The following is a 15,419-nucleotide window of genomic DNA, read 5'->3' on the forward strand; positions in this document are numbered from 1 at the left end:
ATATATATATATATATATATATATATATATATATATATATATATATATATATATATATATATATATATATTTATTTTTTTTATTTTTTATTTTTTTTGCAGTTATATCAAAGTTAAGCTTAAACTATGGTATTAGTTAAACTATTGTCCCAATAAAGGACAAGCCATTCTCGTAACTTTGTTCTTTGTGTGACTGAAACGTTGCCAATGAATGACTAAGGCTAAGGCGAGAAATACCGCTTTGTCTTTAAAAAAGGGGAGGAGACCAACAGAAACTCAGAGTTTAGAGAATAAAACCTGCTCCTGACCAGGTTAGGGTCACAGAGTAAATTAACCCCGTACCACTGAGTTAAAGTTACCTCTCTTTCAGAAACAGGCTTGACTTACCCTGCTTTCTCGAGTTTGACAAACCTGCCATTTTGAAATGGAAAGCCCAAAGTTTCTACTTAACCTACTTAGAGTTTTTACTTAACCTCCTTTCTGAAATGGGGCCCAGAACTGTTGTTTCGTTTGTTCGTTTTTTGGAACATTTTTAATTAATAACATTTTTGTAGAAAAATTGCATTTCTCACAACATTGGAAGAAGGACTTCACTTCATTAATAATGTACTTTAGATTTGCTAACAGAAAGATGTGAGCCTGGAAAATTAAAAAAAAGTTTTATCACAAGCATGCACACTCATTACAGTGAAATTATGAGTTTCATATGAACTGTCACATCGGTCTCGAAATCATGTGACATCTGGCAGACAGTTTTTTGCCCAGGCAGCAAGCTTTGAGTGTGAACGAGAAAGGACAAACGGGAGCTTGAGAGAGAATGACAGAAAGAGCAATTACCCAAATCCACTTCTTTAATAAGCTCCCTGGAGAGCCAGCTAACAGAATGCTGAAATATGTGAGGGACAGTATTAACATCTTCACACGTGCACCTACGCTAAGCTTTCCCAGCCCATGTGTCTGGCTGCTCATTTATCTTGTGTAAACAGCTAAGTGGCTAAATCAAGCTCAGGCCAGAAAGACTGAAGACAAATGGAAAATGTGCTCAGTCTGAACAAATAATGTTTGCATGCGTTTCACAACATTTGACAACCAGAAAGTGTCTAAATATTTGTGGTGCTTTATTAAATCCACTGATTAATGATAAAAAAAAAATCTTTTTGTGAAATACCGGGTTCGAGAAGCACAATTTATTTCTTTAAGTAAAAGTTATAAAGGTTCAAAGACCAGAGTGCACGTCAGATAAATTAAATTATTCATTCATTCATTCATTTTCTTTTTGGCTTAGTCCCTTTATTAATCTGTGGTCGCCACAGGAATGACTGCATATGTTTTACCCAGTGGATGCCCTTTCAGCTGCAACCCAACAGTGGGAACCACCCATACAGTCTTGCATTCACATTCATACACTACGGCCAATTATTCAATTCATCTATAGCGCATGTCTTCTGACTGTGGGGGAAACCGGAGCACCTGGAGGAAACCCACATAAACACGGGGAGAACATGCAAACTCCACACAGAAATGCCAACTGGCCCAGCTGGGGCTCAAACCAGCGACCTTCTTGTTGTGAGGTGATTGTGCTACCCAGTGCACCACCGTGACGCCAAAATGAAACTATTGTCCAAAACAAAACAGCAAATTCTGAATCGTATGAAGGGATCCTCAGTAAATGCAGTTTTACTTGTTGCACAAACATGTTTATGTTTGTAACATATTTGCATGATGTCAGTCTATGGTCTGCAACATCTAACATGTATTTTGATCTTTTTTTAGATTTGCTGTTCGGAGTGCTGTTTTCTGCACAGTGAAGGAAAATCCACTTTGAATGTGATTTTATGCCATCATTACTGTTCATGTTCCTGTGTTTACAGGTGCAGAGAAAGCTTTCGCAGCAGAAATTCGAATATGACAATGAGGATTTGGTTTCTGTCACACACTGTAACTAGTCCAATCTAGAGCTGAAGGTCTTTGGGCTTACCTTCTTTTTTTTTAAAGAGGCTTGACTTTATGTTTTGGTTGCACCGGCAACTACAGCGAAGTCTTAAAATTTTGCATGCACACATTTGAATATTTTCAGGCTGTAAATGAGTTTGGGCTTTTTACAAAGCTGTCAATCAAAATATTGAGCTCGGGCTGAATTCTGTTGGGCTTCATTTTTTAATGCCCGATTACAGCTCTAGTCCAATCTCAACAGACTGGTCTATCTGACCAATCAGAGCAGGGTAAACTCTCAGAGAGGAGAAGTATACAGTGAGGAAATCATTAAACAAATCATTCTAGACAAACGAAATAGCTAATGCTGATGATGATGTATATTAGGAATGTCCCGATCAGGTTTTTTTGCCCTCGATTCCAAGTCATTTGATTTTGAGTATACCGATACCAAAACCCATTTTGATTCTTCTATATTACATTAATAAATTAAGAAGAGCGAAGGAACAGATCCAGGATGATCCTTATTTTTAATTGAATTCACCTTATTTTAACAATCAACAACTCTGTTAACAAACAGAGCACTTCTGTGAGGTAGCTTGAACAATTAAGTAATAAATGACATCAATTCTTCACTTTTGGACTCCAAGCTGCTTCCGAGTTCTACTTTGCCGGCATTTAACCCATAGCGTCTCTGCAACAAAGTGATGTCATGCCGCATTCTTTGCTGTTTCTGTGTGAAGTCAAGAAAGAGGTCTAACTCTGTGCCACTGCATAATCTGTTAAAAATAATGAGAATATATATATACTTGAGTCCTGATTGGGAGGTAACGTTCGATTTCGATCAAATCTGAAACTGCGGGATTGGGCTCCATTTCTGATCACATAATAGGATCTGGATATCCCTAGTATATGTCATGAGAAAATGTAAATAATTCATTTTTAGACTTTGAAAACATTGTAACCTATTGTAGGAAACCACTGAAGGAAAATTCTGAATGCGTAACAGCAAACACTTTAAATACAAAGCTGTATTTTGTTTTCTAATGCAAATACGCTCATGCGTTTGTGCATTAGATATGTAGCTGGTATGTGTTTATGTGCATGTGATAGTGTTTTAGTGCTGACCTGTGTGCGCTGACGTGGTTGCCAGGCTTCTTCATGCCCGTAAGTGATGTACGGTCCATTGCAAATGCAGCATTCCAGCAGTACAGGGCTTCCCAGCAGGGGCGACATTGTCCAGGGGCAGATCACATGCCCCTCTGGCTCTACCTCCTTCACTTTACTGTCGTTGAGATGTCGACTGAGCATTTTCCACTTTCTCGCCTGTGGTGAAACAAAAACGAGGTAGGACAAGCTCAAACAACTGATGGAAGAGGGGAAAATGTGCACGGACCAAATTTCTTTAGTAAATAAAAAGTTTCAAACAATCTATCTGAAACAGATCTATCTAATATGATTGCCAGGCCAGTAGGCAGCACTGTCAGTTAGTAAAGAAACATTAGATGTCCGTGCACTTGCAGTCCTGTGGTCCACAATTGTTGTATTAGTTGTAGATATGCATATTTATGGACTGAACTGTAATTCGCATGCTCATTCCATTATCACTTTAACAATTTTGGCTTTGGTAGTGTACATAAATCGATAGCGACATAATTTTCAAAAACACTTGCACCTTGAAACCTGTTTTCAGAAGTTTTACATTTTCAGGCCCCCTGTTTGATGCAACAGGCCTAGGGCAAAATATATACTAACAGCTTGCGAGAGGAACACATCGTCCAACATAACATTTTTAATTTGCTTTAGGAAATGTAAATGAGATATATCTATGTTTGATCATAAGCTCTCTGCAACTATCACATGGTTGCCCACTGAAGCTAAGCAGGGCTGCGCCCGGTCAGTACCTGGATGGAAGACCACATGGGAAAGCTAGATTGCTGCCGGAAGTGATGTTAGTAAAGCCAGCAAGGGTGCTCAAACTGCAAACTATGTGTGTCCTAATGCCCCAGTATAGTGAAGGGAATTCTATACTGCTCATTGAGTGCCTTCTTTCGGATGAGTCTATCTGTCCATCATGACCTATCATGATTGGCTTCATCACTCTGTCTCCTCTACAGCTGATGTGTGGTCTGGCTTTATATGGCTGCTACTGCGTCATCCAGATAGATGCTGGTTGTGGATGAGGAGGTTCCCCCCAAAAATGTTTAAAAAAGCGATTTGAGTTTCCAGAAAAGCGCTATATAAATTTAAGGATTTATTATTATTATTAATATTATTTTTATCATCATTTTAATTGTTTATTATCAGTAAATCATCTGCAGAAATATGTACGCCCATCAGCGCTGTTTGGGAATTGCAGTCTAATGCAAATTTGCCCTGTGTGGTGAAAAATATTTAGGAAAATGAAGTTGTTCGCTTAATATTCCTATTTTAATGTACAAAGACCTGTGTATGTGAGACAGTTTTATGCCACAAAGATGGCAATAATTGTTTACAAAAATTCTAACAACAGTAAATATGTATACTGTTTTTGTACTACATCTAAAAGTAATGACTATATTTTATCATTTCAAAGTTGGGGTAAGTAGGACTTTCCAACCAAGGCTCATTCTGAAAACGTACCACTATATACATTTCTGTAGAGTGCCAAATATATCCCAGGAGGTACTTTTTAATGCAGTTATTGTTTTTGCGAATCCACCAGAGGCCGCTTTGTATGCTTTTTCAGATCTCAAATTTCTCTCATGAGTGCCATTCGCGCCTGATGTTCTCACGTAAATCAATGGGCTCGACTGACAGACTGACTCACTCTCATCCTTCCCTAAACACAACTAATATTGTTTTCAAAAGCAATCCAGAAAAAGAAAACCCCTCGCCTGATTTTTACCATATTCTCACCTCGTTATTAACTTGTTTATTTTACTTTTTTCCATTTGTTTTTTTCTTACCCGCTGTCTGTAAAAGTTCTTCTCTGACATACATGGCGAACTACTGGATAAACTGGTAACAGCAGAAAAGCAGTCCATATGGAGGTAAGCGGTCAGCTAGTAAGTGTAAAAAGGAACGGCATTATACCTCCCCGTAGAGTTTATTTTAAAGATGAAATGCTGCCATACGTACCTCTGGCTACATAATTTGAGATCTCCAGAAATGTATTTAGGGCTACTTTTTCAGAATGAGCCTAAATTGGACTTTTCAAATAAACAACTGATTTTTTACTTATTTAAAGAATACATGATATAAAGTGACATTTTCATCGATTTATCGTCATTGATATAATATTAAAATGTACTAGATGTTCTTTTTGTTTTTAGAAGAAATGACTCACAGTAAACTTAGCACTGAAACAATCTCTCTGAGGCAATCTGCGATTAAGTGTCTTGTTCAAGGCCATAATCATAATAGTTTTTGAACTGACTATTGGGAAGTTCAAAACAACAAAAAATAGGTTTAGTTAGCAGTTCGGACTTTAACCACAACGTCACACGACCCACTGAGTAAGCATGACATGCAAAAACAACACAGTGAGTGAAACAATAAAGCATAATAAACAGAATCAACCATTTTGCTGCATTACCATTGTCATGTGCTTTTCTCAGTGAATAAATAAACAATTAAAAAAGGCATCCATCGTCTCAGGCGTCAAAGATTTATGGGATAATTAACAATACACTAAGAGTACACTATTAGTAATCGCAATGATTATTAACATGCACTGCATTCCTTATCAGATAAAATACAGTTTTAAAAGTGTCTTTTAAAGTAAGTTCACCCCTAAAGGTCAGATCTAAATTCAACTGTAACTGTTGATAAAAGCTCAAGGGTCAGTGAAAGACGTCACAGAACTGACTCAGGCTCAGTCTATAATCCACAATAATCAGCAAGACACGCACTTTGCTCTTTGATGCCAGGAATCAAGCACAGATTCCAGAGAAAGGTGATCCGGGAACTGTAACCAGCCTTTCTTTAAGTCTAGTCTTGTGCTCAAGCCTGGCCCAAATATTTCAACATCAAAAGCTGCTGATTATGTAAGCGCACTTAACAGGAAAAAAATGTTAAGATAAAAAAAATGGTTAATCAGCAACTCTCCCCTCCCCCCGCCATGAGTTGGTAATTTACACGCGAGGCTTTTTGCACTGCTATTGTAATTGTACAGTATTTACCAGGCAGAGATTTTCTTGTCAATACAAGGTTGTTGTATTTATAAAGCCCTGAGGTGTGTTTGTGTGTGTTTATGAGTGTATATGTTACCAGGGTGGGTAATATCATGCTTTGTTTGAGGAGATTAGAACCAAACTTTTGTATGGGATTGGCCTGTACAGTATGTTGGATTCCCTAAAGGCTTTTGTCTCTCCCTCTGCACTGCATCTTGAAAACACAGCTGGGACAAACGCTACTGAAAGTCCCCAGTCCTTCACCCTCTTGACATCAAAGTCTTTTGGGAAGTTGTTCTGCACATATGTCATGCGTTATGCAAAATGTTCCAGGCAAATGGTTTAAAATACATGCATTTACATGCGCTTGTCTTTGCTAAGCATTTAATTTGAGCAACTTGGTAATAATATACCAAAGCAAGCAAATTTGAGTATTTAGTCATTTACCAAACTGGATTTTGTATTCTTTTACTTATTCTTTTTACGTGAGCTATAGGTGAATTGGGTAAGCTAAATTGTCCGTAATGTATGAGTGTGACTCAGAGTGTTTGGGTGTTTCCCATCGATGGGTTGCAGCGGGAAGGGCATCCGCTGCAAAAAAACATATACTTTATAAGTTGGTGGTTCATTCCCCTGTGGTGACCCCTGATTAATAAATATATACAAAATAAATATATACAAAATTCATTATTGAACTTAAATGTCGTACATTAATTTAATCAATGTAAAGGCATTAAAAAATCTGATGTTTTTGCCACACAAACAATCGCAAAATAGGTCACCTAACAGAAAATGAAAATATTTACACTTTAATATAAAACATTTTTCACACTACACGACCATTTAGTTTATACAAAACTATTGGAGGCAAAAAATAGACAAATCTATGCAGAAGAAAAAAAAATATCAGCTTATAACTTAAACTTTGGCCTTTCATATAAACATCTCAACCTTCATTTAACAAAAAGTTCATGAATATATCAACTAACATTTATCAGCTCCATAAAGGCTAAAAATATTTTATGAGTGCTTTACAATGTACGCGTCTCGTCCCTCCAACCCAACCTATCTTAATAATGACATACAATACTATAAACCTCTGCTATTTTCATGTAAAGCCATTTTAAATTAACCCAAACAAACCACGCCATAAAAGGAAAAAAAAACCTTTATAAATCATATTTAACTCTTGAGATCATCCCCAAAGGCAGGTTTTCTGAGATTTAGCTCATTTCGCTGTGGCTGGTTTTGTTTTTGTCCCTAAAGTACAGCAAAGTAAAGCCCTGAAACGCTAAATCCTGTAAGCACAATTAAAGCCGCTCTGAACCAGGAAAGTATTCCATTCCTATAGAAAAAAGGTATTACCTCCCTCCTAAAACCTATCAGCGCGCCGCTGTGCTTCTTTGTAGCAGGATTGCAAAGCGATTCAGGAAAGATTACAGAATGATTCAGGCCTTTTCTGCACCAGCTTGTTAAATATAATAGCTCCTTCAACATGACTGTGAGAAAATATAGAAAGCAGGTGAAGGTCACAAACTTCCTCACAAGAACTTCTACCCAGCTGACACTGCTGGCCCACGCTTAGTCGGTGAGGGAGAATTTGGCTTTGTGCCACCGTAGGCTGGCACAGGACCAGAGAGCTAAACATGAAGCGGTGTCGATGAGGGCTGCAGAAAGACATGGCCCAAAACAGAGATAATGAATCAGCTGAACAAGTCTGACCGTAACTGACGCCGCTGTTGTCACTTCTGTGTGCAGTGTGTTTTCCCTGGAAACCCAGTAACCATTAACCTCATTAACCCTGAGCTGAGATTCATAAGGGACAAAGGGTTACAGAGCCAGAGATGAGACGCGTGAACAAAACAGATGAAAATAGTTCATTGCTAATTGGTCCATTGTTGTCTTGAAACTGTGATTTTATAATCTTAATGACTTGCATGACATTAATGCTGTTTTGTACTAGTTGAAACATGTAAAATAGATATTATTTTATTTATGTTATATTCATAGTAGATATTCATGTTATATATAATTACTAAAGCAATATTTTACTTTTTCATTTAGGTTAACCCAATGTACTATAACTAAAAATTACTCACTCACTATCTTTCAGCTTAGTTCCTTATTTATTTGGGGTCGCCACAACAGAATGAACTGCCTTAAGAATGTAAAAAATTAAAATATATTATAAAATATAATATAAAAGTACCGGTTATAAATTTACACTGGTACAGGCTTTTAAAGAGATGCTCCACAGTGTATTTTTATAGCTTGGCTGTGTTCTTAAAATGCAAAGCAACCTGTGCTCATACGTCATTTGTAGAAAATCACACAATTTTTAAAATATTTCGTAATATATTTTATATTTTTGTATAGTCATATTTCCTAGTTCCTCTAAAAGGCTCGCCCTCAAGAGGCTCTGATTAGTCAGCTAACATAATGTGCTGTGATTCACGGATTGGCTCCACGTCACTCCCCTACAAGCACGTGCTTTCACACTGTAAAAGCAGTCGTATCAGTTTGCCTGAATCAGACAGAAAATGAGGAGCACACAGTTTAGTCTGCTCTCTAAAATAAAATCTGTTTATAAATAAAGTTGATTTTATTACGTTTATTACTTTATTACGACGGTTGATTTTATTGCTAAGGAGATCATGAAATCTAAGACTTTCACCTGTTTACATAATCCCCTACCGACTATTTTAGTTAAGTCCTGTATTAATTCACTCTCATCCTTCATAACATCTATTGTCTGTTCTTCACTATCCACTGCTACCGTTCCTTCATCTCTAAAAATAGCCTCTATCACTCCAATACCTTAAAAGACTGGTGCATATCCCAATGATCTAAACAATTTTAGGCCAATTGCTAACCTCCCCTTTGTTTCCAAAATATTGGAAAGAACAGTAGCAGCTCAACTTCACTCACACCTGCTTACTAATAACATCTATGAGCACTTTCAGTCTGGATTCCATCCCAAACACAGCGCAGAAACAGCCCTCACTAAGGTTGTTAATGATCCTCTCTTAGCTGCTGATTCTGGCTCTTTGTCTATACGTATTCTTTTAGATATCACCGCTGCTTTCGATACCATTTATCATTCAATATTACTGGATCGACTGGCCTCAATTGGAATCGCTGATAATGCCCTCTGCTGGTTTACATCTTGCTTAAGTGACAGAAAAAAGTTTGTCCAGGTAAAGAACAGTCACTCTGATGCAGTCTCAGTCACTCATGGTGTTCCTCAGGGATCTGTATTGGGTCCTCTTTTATTTATTATTTACATTTTACCTTTAGGTCATATATTTCATTCCTATGGCATAAATTTTCACTTTTATGCTGATGATACTCAAGTTTATATGTCTACTAAGAATGCTCAATCTCACCCCCCCTCCGATCCTACTAAATGTCTGCGAGATATTAATATGTGGATGACCAGTAACTTTTTAAAGTTAAATGCCAGTAAAACTGAAGCCCTTCTGGTTGGCTCTAAATCGGTTCTTTCTAAAGCTCAATCCTTTACTATATCTATCAATAATTCTCCAGTAAAATTTACAGCTCATGTTAAAAGTCTCGGGGTTATACTAGATAGTATGTTTTCGTTTAATTCACATATCAGTAATATTTCACGATCTGTATTTTTTCACTTGCTTAACATTGCAAGACTGCGCCCTTCACTATCCCAACAAAATACTGAAGTGCTTGTACATGATCTGGTTACATCAAGGATTGATTATTGCAATACCCTCCTATCTGGTATCCCTCTTAACCAACTTCACAGATTACAGTTAATCCAGAACTCAGCAGCTAGTCACCCGCTCGCGTGCTTCTGAACACATAACTTCAATTCTCTTTCACTTGCATTGGCTTCCTGTTTTTTATCGTATATAATATAAAATTATTTTATTAACTTACAAAGCTCTTCACAACCTGGCACCCGATTACCTCTCTGATCCAATTTTAAATCCCAGGTAAAAACCTTTCTGTTCAGAATTTCTTTTAATGACTTTATGGATTAATACTATGTTTTATTACTCTTCTGTTTTTATAATGTGTTTTTATAATGTGCCTGTGACATACTGTAAGGTGTCCTTGAGTGCTATGAAAGCCGCCTATAAATAAAAGGTACTATTATTATTATTATTATTATTATTATTATTATTATTAGGACCAAGTCACAAGTCTAAAGGTTGATTTAAACTGTTTTCTCTCGAATTGATATATTAGAAATAGCTTCTATTTCTCACAGGTGAACAATAGGATAAACTGATCACCTCAGGTACACCTCATGTGCTTTATTAAGTGTTAAATGCTAATAATGTGAGTTTGAATGGCATTTTACATGACACATATTGCCATACTACCGAAAGTAGCAGCAGATAGAACTGTGAAACAGTGCAAACTAACACATACTTTATCAGTTATTCAGTATCTACATTTAATAATGTTAAAGAGGATTAATAAGTATTAATTAGATTGTAAACCTTATCATTTCATGAGTGCATATTCTGTGCTTCTGAATGCCTGTATTTAAATTAAAGTGGCTAAAGTGGCATTTGGCGGGTTAAAATAACTAAACCAAAGACAGCGTTCTGGCACGTAACAGACATTTTCAAAGCAGAATATCTGACTTCAGCATTGTTTTTCAGATGAACAAGAATGTTCACTTGGCATGTTTATTAAATATCTGCAAACATAGTATTTTAATGCTTTACAAGAGTTAAAAACTTACATACAGAACACTTAACAAAAACTAAAACACCTCATTTTAAAATGGTGTTACTTTAGAATGTCAGTGATACTAAAATAACACTGCAAAAGTCCACAACATCTCAGCAGGAAGAGGAGAATCTTTGTTTAATCTGTTTTTTTTTTTTCTTTTAAAATCTGAGTCAAAGCTCTGGAATCCCAGTGACTGACATCAAAACAGCTTAGAGCTTACTGGAACTAATGACACACACGCCGATTGTGGACTGATGATGGAGAACTGTGTGTTTTTGTGGTTGGGTTTGCACAAAACAATATTTATAGCACACTAGTTGCTCTTTCATTGCTCAGAAGCCATCAATGGATGTATCTGTTTCTCCTTAAAATAAATTAAAACAGAAGAGTTTAAAGCAATACAACTATTGTGGTTCGTTAGTGTCAGATCAGTTGGTCCTGGGAGAATTTATAGAGAAATGGTAACTTTTGACTTTAGATTGATTCTGAGGTACAGCTAAGGCATGAGAAACATCCAAGACAACTCCAACAAGTTTCCCTTATCGTCATTTCCATCTAGGAGCAATAAGTCAGAAAGTAACAGGTTCGCATTTCCTGTATTTTTGATGATGTTCTGCAGAAAAATGAAGATGTTTTGAGAAATATACCAGCATTTTGAGATATTTTCAATAATAAATGCTCACATTTCTTGTTCATGCATTGAAAATCAGTGGGGTTTGTTGTTTTTTCAGTTAACCTTTGTAACATTGTTGTTTTAGTCAAAGTCAAAGTCAAAGTCAGCTTTATTGTCAATTCAGCCACATGTACAAGACATACAGAGAATCGAAATTGCGTTACTCTCAGACCCAAGGTGCTTAACATTAATATAAAATATATATATAAAAAATAGTAGAGTTTAAGAAAAAAAAAGAAAATTTAAATATATATAATATATGTCCTGTAAAGTGCTTTGAAATATGCATATTTATTTGATGTTTGACATAATCTCAACCTAAAAACGAAAAGAGGGTTGGACACATTTATAGTCATTAATACTGATACTATCGTTTAAAAAAAAACATCCATTAAAAGTAAAAGGGATCCAATGCTATTTCTTTGTAAAAAAAAAATAAATAAATAAATAAAATCCTTAAAATTGTATATTATCCTGACTTCTGTTTTTGACCACAGAATAACAGTTAATGACATCAAGTGTTATTTTATTGCAAGCTTTTTTTTTTACACCTTCAATAAATATCTATTTTGTCCAGTGTTTACTTTCTTAAGATTATTTTCATTCAAAAACATTTTTTTTCAATTGGTTTGGTGTTGTTTTGTGTTGTGTTGTGTTGTGTTGTATGCCATTGGCTTTGAAAGGACAACATTAACAAAATATATCTTTAGTCTTATTCATAAGATAGAAAATCATTGATTTGATATGCCATGAAGAGGGCGATTAAATGATGCTAAAATTTTAATTTACAGGTATACACTACTGGTCAAAAGTTAATTTTTTTTATAAAGAAAACTATTCTGTTCATTAAGACGGCATTTATTAAATGTAAAAAAAAAAAGTTAAATAGTTGAATATTTATTACAATAAAATAAAAACTGCTTTCTTGTTGTCTGTAGTTTCAAATGGAATTATTACTCCAGCCATAATTGCTTTTATTACTATTATATTATTAATAATAAAAACAATAATAATAATTAATATTAGAGTGATTTCTAATTTCTCAAATTCATCTTTAAAATCACTGGAATAAATCATTATATTAAATGATGAACTACTTTTAAACAGTTATTTTATAGTGCAATAACATTTCACAATTGTACAATCTGTACTGTATTTTTGATTAAATAAATGCAGCCTTGGTGAGCTGGATAAGCTGATTATAAAGCATTTAAAAATCCTACTGACCCCAAAATTTTGACCGGTAGTGTAAACATGTTTAATTATCTACAAGAATCAAAAGGTATTAAAATGAATAATTTAATTGACTTCACTTTAAACCCTCTAGAGTTAAATAAGTCTTAATGCTCAATATCATCACAATGGCAGTAATAATCTGCTTGATAGAGTAATTATTTACCAAAGACTTCAAATATATCACACAAGATCTTATTTCAGCCTCACAACACTAAAACAGCCCCCTCAATTCTAAAGGCCAGAGCAATGTGGTTAATCAAACTTGATGCTCATATTTTAACCTGGTGAAAGCTGGCACTATAAAAACTGGCCCTGCATGTGTGTGCGTGTGTGTGAGACCTCATGAGCAATGAGTCATCGATGCAACCCCCCTGCTCCTCGCATCTTTCAGCCACATTAATTCCACAACACAAACAAGCACACAAACCCTCACGCCGAGCCAGAAGGAGCCCCACTGCTCTCCATATTTCCACAGGGCGTGAAAGAAAAATCTCTCCAAGCAGCATCAACTGTAAAACACGATCATGGTCTTCCTTTTAAAAAAAAAACAATGATATATTTATCCAAATTCATCACACATGATGGGGAGAGAGAGAGGGAGTTTGGAAGGATTTTCATTTTACAAATTTATCTTGGTACTGTTATATACAAAAACAAAATGTGCTGCTTGTTTGGATTTTGTGTTTTACTGAGATGAAATCTTGTGAAATATTTAATTAACTTTATCCTTTTGTGTTGGGATGACATATTTTTTGTTGGCATTACTAACTGGGAGACAGACGTGTAGTTCCTATCATGTATTTAAAGTGGAACTAAATTAAGAGGGGAAAATGTTGACAATATCTAAGAATGCTGAATTGTATTAACCCAATGGTATTGAATAGTGTATGTACAAACCTAACTGCTGGGTTAAAACATGTATTAAAAAATTAAATGAATGTTGGGTTACTCCATAATTGAAGTGGGTTAATACAAACCACAAACTAGAGTGTAACCTTACATTTAGTTTACTCTTCACTTATTTTGGACAATTTGAAGTTTAAATGAAGGTTTTGAGTTAACATCCTAAAAAAACTCTGTGCTGTTGTAACCCAACGTTGGGTCAAATATGGTCAAACCAAACTTTTTTGGAAAAACAAAAACATGATTTCAATTTCAATAAAAATTAACCCAACACTAGTTTACAACAACCCAGCACTTTTTAGAGTTTACCACTGTAAAAGTAGAGCTCAGAATTAGTTTACTGATGGCTTTATTAACAACAATACTAATTGTCAGTACGCTCACATCATTAGGATCAATTAAATTAGAAATTCCAAGAGTTCAGTCAAAGCAGGTTGAATTCACCTTCAGCTACTACACCCCCCACTGCTGGAATCAGTTTTCAGAAATCAGATGTAACCGCCAACTTATCCAGCACATGTTTTACGCAGCGGATGCCCTTCCAGCTGCAACCCATCTCTGGGAAACATTCATACACTCATTCACACACATACACTACGGACAATTTAGCCTACCCAATTCACCTCTACCGCATGTTTTGGACTGTGGAGGAAACCCACGCAAAAGCAGAGAGAACATGCAAACTCCACACAGAAATGCCAACTGACCCAGCCAAGTCTCGAACCAGCAACCTTCTTGCTGTGAGGTGACAGCACTACCTACTAGGCCACTGCGTCGACTATTTGTTTTATATTTATAGATTTTTTGTTTATATATTGCAGTTTAAGGACAGGTATCCTGTGTGTTTTATAGCCAACATTTCTGTGGCAAGGGATTCTCAAAATCAAAGAAAAAGCTTTGACTCCCACCCCCCAAGAAAAAAAAGTGGGCTCCCCCAAAGGCCACTGTATAGTTCAAACACTGCCCCTCCCCCTAGCCCCCCCAGCACTCCTTTAAATTTTTTGTATGATTAGCAATTCTTTTGTGTATTGGCTTTTCTTTTTGAATCACCGAATGCCTCCTCAATTGTAAGACGCTTTGGTCTAAAATGTCTGCTAAATGACTATTTGTAAAAGTAAACTAAAGATAATTCAATAAATTATGGTGGTGTTAGGGTCCGTTGGCCAAGACTGAGTTGAAACAACGTCATTCAATTGTGTGTCATAATTATATGAAGTTACACAAATGATAGACTTTTTGAACATTTAAATGATTAGCAAGCAACTTGCACTGACAATGATGAGGAAGGCAGGTTATGAGGATGAACAGAATGATATATTAGTCTGAGGTTGCTGAATGAATTCAGTCATTCACAGTCGCCGCTGCTGCTGATTCTGTCATTCTCAGCCTGATATACTAGGTTACATAACATCACCCTCAGGACCGGCCGGACACAAAATGATGTGTCATCTCTCTCGGTTTCTCTCTCTGCCATAATATTTCCTCTTCCCCTCTACTGCTCTCCCTGTCAGGACACATATATTTTTAACCCAGCCTTAACCTTGATATACAAGCCGCCCATTGTGGCTCCTACACAAAATTCATGAATAAAACAGTGCAAGCATTAGTATTGTGGTTATCTGAGAACTGCTTATCTATCTGTGGTAAAGCAGAGGAGAAGTAAGAGGTTATAAAATCAATCACACACACAAAATCCCACCCACTTTTTAGATGCTTAGTTTAGACAGTGATTTGTATTAGACACTGTTCATTAGGACAGATTTTTAGTAATCCAATAATAAGCGGATGACACTAAATACA

General features: G+C 36.0%; 1 protein-coding gene across 4 annotated transcripts in view; it reads right to left on the reverse strand.

The window, feature by feature from the left end:
- sgk1 (serum/glucocorticoid regulated kinase 1) overlaps window positions 1-15,419 on the reverse strand; it is a 91,983-nt gene that overhangs the window by 23,404 nt on the left and 53,160 nt on the right. For all 4 annotated transcript variants that reach the window (XM_005162299.6, XM_073938095.1, XM_073938096.1 and 1 more), the window contains one exon: window positions 3,060-3,257. In XM_005162299.6, the coding sequence (XP_005162356.1) occupies window positions 3,060-3,257 (198 nt within the window). The remainder of the gene's footprint in view (window positions 1-3,059; window positions 3,258-15,419) is intronic.

This window comes from Danio rerio, chromosome 23 (assembly GCF_049306965.1).
Source record: "Danio rerio strain Tuebingen ecotype United States chromosome 23, GRCz12tu, whole genome shotgun sequence".
Taxonomy (NCBI): Eukaryota; Metazoa; Chordata; class Actinopteri; order Cypriniformes; family Danionidae; genus Danio; species Danio rerio.